Source organism: Mytilus galloprovincialis, chromosome 11 (genome assembly GCF_965363235.1).
Source record: "Mytilus galloprovincialis chromosome 11, xbMytGall1.hap1.1, whole genome shotgun sequence".
In the NCBI taxonomy this organism is placed as follows: domain Eukaryota; kingdom Metazoa; phylum Mollusca; class Bivalvia; order Mytilida; family Mytilidae; genus Mytilus; species Mytilus galloprovincialis.
In genome coordinates this window covers 14,560,809-14,570,339 of record NC_134848.1, presented here as the reverse complement: position 1 = coordinate 14,570,339, position 9,531 = coordinate 14,560,809, and the positions used below count along the sequence as shown (strand labels likewise).

General features: G+C 35.1%; 1 protein-coding gene across 1 annotated transcript; it reads right to left on the bottom strand.

Annotated features, from left to right (window-relative positions):
* Positions 1-1,336: 1,336 nt before the first annotated feature.
* On the bottom strand, positions 1,337-8,864 carry LOC143051691 (uncharacterized). Its single transcript, XM_076224601.1, has 2 exons — positions 8,612-8,864; positions 1,337-6,714 (listed from the first exon to the last, which is right to left on the bottom strand). The coding sequence occupies exon 2, from the start codon at positions 6,670-6,672 to the stop codon at positions 5,473-5,475; it is 1,200 nt and encodes a 399-aa protein (XP_076080716.1). The 5' UTR covers positions 6,673-6,714; positions 8,612-8,864; the 3' UTR covers positions 1,337-5,472.
* Between the last annotated feature and the right edge of the window lie 667 nt (positions 8,865-9,531).

The window sequence follows — 9,531 nt, the reverse complement described above, 5'->3', positions numbered from 1 at the left end:
TTTAAACCGAACCTCTTCGGAACTTGAGATTTTGTTCGGTTTTTTGATATGACGGTGCTTAAGAACGTGTTTGGTTTATATACAGGTTTTCGGTTTATGGCGGATTCGGTTTAGCCAGGTTTCACTGTATAACACATTGTAGGTGTTTTTGAAACCAATCTTAATGATCTAGCTTTTGATTTTAAGGGGGTGGGGGCTAGGACGAAATTAAAAAAAAAATGGCAGGACAGATTTTTGTTGCCATGACGTTGTCGTATTGTTTTCGATTTATGAGTTTGGTAACTCTCGTTTCTATTTCAGAAAGTGATGCAAATAAAAAAGGCAGGACAGAAGTTTTGAGTAAAAAAAAATGAAGGATTAGCAATTTGGTAAAGGATGGACTAATAAATTAAGGCAGGACCGAATAGAAGGAAAAATAAATAGGCAGGACAGAAATTACAATTAAAAAAATTACACGACAGAAATTACAACTTAAAAAAAGACATGCCATTTTTCATCCGTGGCTCCCTTAAAATCAAATGGTAGCTCCCCTTATTGACCAGGATTGTCAGCTTTCCTGCGGAAGATCGGATGTTTTTGTACATATTGGCTTCTCTGTCTTCCTCCAACACTTAATAAAATTGAGAATGGAAATAGGAAATGTGTCAAATAGACACCAACTAGTTAGTAATAGTCGTTGGTCGCTGTCTATCATATACGATATGGGTTTTGTCCAATGATTGACCGGTAGTCCGACTTCATAGGCGGACCCGGAGGGGGGGCTAGGATAACGGCCCCCCTTACAACTACAGAAGGTCACCGAGGCAATGCAGCAGCGAGAAACCCCTGCACCCGAAGGCATCCTTCAGCTGGCCCCTAAACAAATATCTATACTAGAACAGTAATAATGGACTCCATACTAAACTAAAATTAAAAATCACGCAAGAATAACAAAGGCCAAAGGCTCCTGACTTGGGACAGGCGCAAACATGCAATAAAAACTAAAAACTGGATCAATAATCTGACATTCAATATGGAGCCTAGATTTCGTTAACCCGATTAATCCAGTCGTAATATTACGATCACCACAATCACTCCTCTGGTGGACAATGACCGTTAGGAAGCGCTCTAATTATTCGAGTTAAGATTTTGTGAAGTTCTATTTAAGACACCGGGTTTATAAACGTCTGAGAAATCACAAAAAAACAACTTTCTAGACCGACTTGTTTACTCTTCCTTAGAAGCAGTCTGAGAAACAACTCACGGTTTTTGGTGGGGTTCATGTAGACAAGTCACTAGTTTTCTAGTTTGTATTTGTGGATACATCACCCAGAGCCTCTATCATTATATAATATGATATATATATTTTTTTAAATTTTTTTTATACATACAAGTCATTGATTTCAACTTCATTTACATGTAGAAAACACGACATAACCCATTTTACACTACAAATAGTAAACAGATGAAATAGTGTCAACTGTGACAGTCCTTCCCCTGTTCTTCTGTTCTTCTCCTTGAAATAAGTTTCTTCTGTTTTTCGTGTTTTTTGTCTCGTGATGAATTTCTCCTGTTCTTTTTCGCGCGATTTTATAACACCAGCGATAAGTTTCTCCTGTTCTACTGTGTTCTCCCCGTTGTAAGTGTCTCATGTCATACTGTTATCCCCTTCGATATACGTTTTTCCTGTCACCTAGTATTCAACTTGTGACAAGTGTCTCCTGTTCTACTATTTTCTCCACGGCTTCACTTTTTTTGTCATACGGTTCTTCTCCTCGTGATAAGTGTTTCCTGTTCTGTCGTTTCTGCTAGTGATAAGTAGTCATTGTTCTACTCTTTTTCTAATTGTAATATGTAGAAAGCTGTTCTTATCCGATGATTAAGTTTCGTGTTTTTTTTTACAACTATTTTTCCTCGTGATACGATTTCGTTCTATATGTTTAAATGTGCTATTCTTCTTTTCATAACAAGTATTCTTAAACTCTTCCCTTGATATTTTTTCATCCATTCTTCTCCGGGTCCCCGTGATAAGTTTTCACCCATTCATCTTCCCGTGATAAGTTTTCATCCATTCTTCTCCCCGTGATAAGTTTTCATCCATTCTTCTCCCCGTGATAAGTTTTCACCCATTCATCTTCCCGTGATAAGTTTTCTACCATTCATCTTCCCGTGATAAGTTTGCATCCATTTATCTTCCCGTGAGAAGTTTTCTAGCTACCATTTATCTTCCCGTCATAAGTTTTCATCCATTCTTCTTCCCGTGATAAGATTTTATCGATTCATCTTCCCGTGATAAGTTTTCATCCATTCTTCTTCCCGTGATAACTGTAATAAGTTTGCATCCATTCTTCTTCCCGTGTTTAAGTTTCTACCATTTATCTTCCCGTGATCAGTTTTCATCCATTCTTCTTCCCCTGATAAGTTTTCATCAATTCATCTTCCCGTGATAAGTAGTTTTCATCCATTCTTCTCCCCGTGATAAGTTTTCATCCATCCTTCTTCCCGTGATAAGTTTTCGTCCATTCTTCTTCCCGTGATAAGTTTAAATCTATTAATCTTCCCGTGATAAGTTTTCATCCATTCTTCTTCTCGTGATAAGTTTTCATCCATTCTTCTTCCCGTGATAAGTTTTCATCCATTCTTCTCCCCGTGATAAGTTTTCATCCATTCTTCTTCCCGTGATAAGTTTTCATCCATTCTTCTCCCCGTGATAAGTTTTCATCCATTCTTCTTCCCGTGATAAGTTTTCGTCATTTTTTCTCCCTGTGACACGTTTTCTATTGTGTTCTTTTCGTGCTAAGTTTTCATAATTTTTTCTCATTATGGCACCTTTTCTATTGTGTTCCCTACGTGATACGTTTTTATATTACCCTCTCCCTGTGACACGTTTTCTTTTGTGTCCCCCCTGATAAGTTTCCTATTGTGTTCTCCCCATGGTAAGTTTTCTTTTGTGTTCTCCTCATGTTAAGTTTTCCGTTGTGTACTCCCCTTGATAAGTTTTCTGTTATGTACTCCCCATGATAAGTTTCCTATTGTGTTCTCCCCTCGATAAGTTTTCTGTTGTGTTCTCCTCATGATAAGTTTCCTATTGTGTTCTCCTCATGATAAGTTTTCTTTTATATTCTCCCTGTGGCACGTTTTCTATGTAATCTCCCATGATAAGTTTTCTATTGTGTTCTCCTAATGATAAGTTTTCTATTATGTTCTCCCTGTGACATGTTTTCTATGTGATCTCCCATGATAAGGTTTCTAAGTTGTGTTCTCCTCATGATAAGTTTTCTATTATGTTCTCACTGTGGCACGTTTTCTATGTGATCTCCCATGATAAGTTTTCTATTGGGTTCTCCCCATGATAAATTTTCTATTATGTTCTCACTGTGGCACGTTTTCTATGTGATCTCCCATGATAAGGTTTCTAAGTTGTGTTCTCCTCATGATAAGTTTTCTATTATGTTCTCACTGTGGCACGTTTTCTATGTGACCTCCCATGATAAGTTTTCTATTGGGTTCTCCTTATGATAAGTTTTCTATTATGTTCTCCCTGTGGCACGTTTTCTATGTGATCTCCCATGATAAGTTTTCTATTGGGTTCTCCTCATGATAAGTTTTCTATTATGTTCTCCCTGTGGCACGTTTTCTATGTGATCTCCCATGATAAGTTTTCTATTGGGTTCTCCCCATGATAAATTTTCTATTATGTTCTCCCTGTGGCACGTTTTCTATGTGATCTCCCATGATAAGGTTTCTAAGTTGTGTTCTCCTCATGATAAGTTTTCTATTATGTTCTCACTGTGGCACGTTTTCTATGTGACCTCCCATGATAAGTTTTCTATTGGGTTCTCCTTATGATAAGTTTTCTATTATGTTCTCCCTGTGGCACGTTTTCTATGTGATCTCCCATGATAAGTTTTCTATTGGGTTCTCCTCATGATAAATTTTCTATTATGTTCTCCCTGTGGCACGTTTTCTATGTGATCTCCCAATATATAATAAGTATTCTATTGTGTTCTCCCCGTGAAAACTTTTCTATTATGTTCTCCCTGTGACACGTTTTCTATTGTGTTCTCCCATGATACGTTTTTTATTGTGTTCTCCCCGTGAAAAGTTTTCTATAATTTTCTCCCCGTGATATGTTTTCTGTTGTTTTCTCCTGTGACACGTTTTCTATTGTGTTCTTGCCGTGAAAAGTTTTCTATAATAGTCCCCCTATGACACGTTTTCTATTGTGTTCTTCCATGATAAGTTTAATGTTGTGTTCTCCCCATGATAATTTTTTAATTTCTGTTATCATCGTGAAAACTTTTCATTGTGTTCCTATCTTGATAAGTTTTCTTTTGTGTTCTCCCCGTGATACGTTTTCTATTATGTTTTCCCGATGTTAAGTTTTTTTGTTGTGTTCTCCCCATGATAATTTTTTAATTTCTGTTATCATCGTGAAAACTTTTCATTGTGTTCCTATCTTGATAAGTTTTCTTTTGTGTTCTCCTCGTGATACGTTTTCTATTATGTTTTCCCCATGTTAAGTTTTTTTGTTGTGTTCTCCCCATGATAGTTTTTTCATTTCTGTTATCATCGTGAAAACTTTTCATTGTGTTCCTATCTTGATAAGTTTTCTTTTGTGTTCTCCCCGTGATACGTTTTCTATTATGTTTTCCCCATGTTAAGTTTTTTTGTTGTGTTCTCCCCATGATAATTTTTTCATTTCTGTTATCATCGTGAAAACTTTTCATTGTGTTCCTATCTTGATAAGTTTTCTTTTGTGTTCTCCCCGTGATACGTTTTCTATTATGTTTTCCCCATGTTAAGTTTTTTTTTTGTGTTCTCCCCATGATAATTTTTTCTTTTCTGTTATCATCGTGAAAACTTTTCATTGTGTTCCTATCTTGATAAGTTTTCTTTTGTGTTCTCCCCGTGATACGTTTTCTATTATGTTTTCCCCATGTTAAGTTTTTTTGTTGTGTTCTCCCCATGATAATTTTTTCATTTCTGTTATCACCGCGAAAACGTTTCTATTGTGTTCTCCCCATGATAAGTTTTCTATTATGTTATCCTCATGATAAGTTTTGTAATGTAACCTCCTCGTGATAAGTTTTCTGTTGCGTTCTCCTCGTGATAAGTTTTCCATTGTGTTCGCCCCATGCCAAGTTGTTTAATGTGTTCTGTCAACGTTTTCTAATGTGTTCTCCTCGTGATAAGTTTTCTATTATGTTCTCCCCATGTTCTTCTCAAGATAAATAGTCTATGATCTTGTCTTTGTAATAATCTACTTTTCTTAAGGTCGTAAACAGTGTTCTCCTTGGACATGAACATCGCTCATCAACCTTTATATGTTTTCATGGGAATTTGTTTATTATAAACATGGGACTAAACCATTTTTCTAATGCGTTGCAGTTTTGAGTTTTACTATAATTGTCATCTGTACGTTTTCTCGTGTGGTTATCAACTAGTACAAGGCCGAGTAAAGGCTTTGTCATATACATCACAGGAACGGGGTTAATCACCTTCATGTGTTCTCATGTGACTCTGTAAATCGCCAAGTCGACTGAACCCTTTACCGCATACGTCACAATCATGAGGTTTTTCACTTGTGTGTATTCTCATGTGATCCTGTAAAGAATGAAGGTGACTAAACCCTTTACCGCATACGTCACAATCATGAGGTTTTTCACCTGTGTGTATTCTCATGTGACTCTGCAAATCACGAAGTCGACGGAACCCTTTTCTACATACATCACAAACATAAGGTTCATCACCTGTATGTGTTCTCATGTGAATCTGTAAATGATGAAGGCGAGTAAAACCTTTACCACATACATCACAATCATGAGGTTTATCACCTGTATGAGTTCTCATATGATTTTTTAAATGTTCACACTGACTAAACCTTTTACCACATACATTGCAGACATGGGGTTTATCACCTGTATGTGTTTTCATGTGTCTCTTTAAATGTCCAAGCTGACCAAACCCTTTATCACATACATTGCAGACATGAGGTTTATCACCTGTATGTGTTAGCATATGAATTTGCAAATTACCATTTTGACTAAACCGTTTACCACATACATTACAGGCAAGAGGTTTTTCACTTTTCACCTCTAATTCCTCACCTATATGGGTGCGCATGTGAAACTGTAAATGTTGCAGCCAAGAATAACCTTTCGAACAAACACTACATGTATAATATTTTTCTCCAGTATGTGTTCTCATGTGTCTCTTTAAGTAAAGGCTTTGACTAAATGATTTAGCACATACATCACATTTATGCCATTTTGCACTAGTATGTGTTTTCATGTGTCTCGTTAGGTAATTTCTTTGAGTAAATTCTTTAGCACATACATTACATTTATGACATTTTTCACCAGTATGTATTTTCATGTGTGTCGTGAGGTAACATTTTCGAGTAAATTCTTTGGCACAAGCTTCGCATTTATGACATTGTGAACCAGTATGTGTTCTCATGTGATTCTTTAGGTAATTTCTTTGAGTAAATTCTTTAGCACATACATCACATTTATGACATTGTTCACCAGTATGTGTTATCATGTGTCTCGTTAGGTAATTTCTTTGAGTAAATTCTTTAGCACATACATCACATTTATGACATTCAACAACAGTAGAATCATCCTGTTGTCCAAAACCTGTCTCTGTGGTATCATTTTGATTAATCACCTTATCCTCCACCATATTCATCCTAATTATAAACGTTATCTTCAGAATGTGTCTTCTGTGACTCTATAAGGAGCAAGAGGAAAAAAGGTTAATGACAAAACCAGGAATCAGTCCTATACTAATGGTTTGTGTAAAATACCGGCTTGTAAAGTTATCTAATGAGTACTCTATAAAAGCTATACAAGATGTCTAAACCAATAATCCATTTGCCAATTACCGATTTGATTCTGTTATTGGTCCGAGACCACAATTGTCGTCCCTTGATTTTCGTTGATTTTCGTTGTTCATAGTCCCTAGTGTTGACTGTTGGTTACTTGCCATTAATTTTTATACCCCTTCCAAATTTATTTTTCCATGTTTAATGCCTCAAATTGCAAGTAGGGAGGTGAAATTACACTGTAAAAATATTTTGGTCCAGAATTTTAAAGGAAAGTAGTGATTTGGTCCAGCTGAAAAAGGTTGAAAATTAGTACTTTGGAAGCTGTCAAAAGATTTCAAGACGCCCTAAACATAAAATTGTCTATATTTTGAGTTAGAGGCGATGAAGTTTTCTATAATTTTGATATAATTTGTCCAAAAAGTAGTACAACACACTGTAAAAGTTTCTTTGAGAAAGCGCAGGTGGGATTTTTTTTATTTTCATTTATGTTCTAAAAGAAATGCACTACGAAATAATTGTGTTCTCGGACCTATTACACATTTTTTAAATAAATTACTTCCCTTTGTCAATCGTAAACTGTTTCTATAGCGGACAAATAGCTTTTGTCAATGCAAAACATGATAAGTTGAAAGTGATGTATCGGCGGTTTCGACCAATTTTGCATGAAAAATAACCTTTGGTGACAAAAGTATTTAGCTAAACAACAAATTAATGTAATTCAAAGATTTGAAAAACTTAAAGGATACGCACATTACGCACAGGTAAATTTGCTCTTTCCCCTAGCTCTCCAGTAAAAATGTATGTCCCTCACAAGGGACCAACAACAAAAAGGGACCTCTAATTATAGGGTCAACTACGGGAATTGGCAAATAGTGTAATCATTTTGTTTATTTCCTTTGGTTACATCTTCTGACATTAGACACGGACTTCTCTTGAACTGAATTTTAATGTGCGTATTGTTATGCGTTCACTTTTCTGCATTGGCTAGGGGTATAGGGGAGGGTTGAGATCTCATAAACATGTTTAATCCCGCCGCATTTATGCGCTTGTCCTAAGTCAGGAGTCTCTGGCCTTTGTTAGTCTTGTATTATTTTTAATTTTAGTTCTTGTGTACAATTTGGAGTTTAGAATGGCGTTTATTATCACTGAAGCTGAAGGACACCTATGGGTGCGGGAATTTCTCGCTGCATTGAAGACCTGTTGGTGACCTTCTGCTGTTGTCTGCTCTATGGTCGGGTTGTTTTATACATTTTTTTTGTGTGCATATTTTCAAGACTTTTTTTATGTTTAACCCTTATTGTCAAAATCACCAAATACACAATCATTTTGGAATGACGACCGACTACTGAGTGAAAACTCGTCTGGTTTTATACTTAACGATTGTTGTTTTCCTTCGCATTTCAAGTATGGTTTCTTGTGGAACACATTCTGATGAATAGTAAAAAAAGAAGAAAAAAAAAACAATTTCAAAAGAATCAAACGAGAACATTAGGATATAGAAACTTGATGTACAAATGTTGCTATGCGATACATTCCTGGAGTACCAACTGCAATTAACAACTGGTTTCATACCTTTCAAACAAGTACAAAGTTGGAGAGCACTGAGGACCCAACTTTCCAAAACAATGTACCAAATACGGCTAAGGTAATCAATTCCTGGGATAAGAAAATCCTCAGTTTTACGAAAAATGTCTGTACCTATCCCTTAAAAGTGTCTTAATTTTCTCCTTCATTGGAGTAAGATTCGTTTAAGACATTTTTCGTAAAACTGAGGATTTTCTTCAATATTATGACTCCTACCTGTGTATATTGTCTCTGTATGTCTGTATCTATCTCGTTAAATTATGTTTTTATTTTCTCCCTCATCGGAGAAAGATTCGTATAACAGTTACAATATTATGACTCCTATAGTCTATCTATCTGCTCGTGTCTTCATGTTCTATGCATGTTCACAACCAATATTTATACACTATATTGCAAAATAACATATTCAATGACATGTGAAATTTGTATTAATACTCTTATTAAAAAAATCACCTAGAGCCATAACGGCTTTCACTTTAATTCCCATAAAAATAATAACTAAGTTTAATTCAGTTCAATATGTATACTATTCAATACTAGCTTCTAGCAATACTCTAATTATGACATTTCATAACCTGTCGCCATTACAGCTTTCACATTAATTATTATAAAATTATTAAAAAAAACCAATTAAGCAATTAAATTTCATATTTTGTTTAAGTCTTTGTTCTCATTAATTAAGGAATTAATTGATGAAATATTACTTTAGTGTAGTTTTCACATGGAAATGAATCATATTTTTAATAGATAATATTTTAAATATATATTTTTTATATATTTTTTTTATATAACTTTTGATGTGCTACATATTTTTGTTTCGTTCATTTTTTAGAACAGAAATAAATAGTAAAATGCTTGGGTTCGCTCCCTATGAATTTTACTAGCCCTTTATGGAACGTAAAGGGTCAGTAGCAAACCATATAACTCATAGAATGCAAAACAAAAATGAAAGATGCTCTGTTCATAATAATATAGGGTTATTGCATGAATATTGGGGAATTTTGTCCCGAGTAGAATTTTATATTGCACGAACTTGCGAGTGCAATACATGTTCTACGATGGACAATATTCTCCTATATTCATGCAATAACCCTTTTATTGTATAGCAATATAATATTTGGAAGTAAAAAATGGGT

Bases quoted from the DNA above. Each gene is read 5' to 3' on its own strand.
- LOC143051691 (XM_076224601.1), bottom strand. From the start codon at position 6,672: ATGAATATGGTGGAGGATAAGGTGATTAATCAAAATGATACCACAGAG.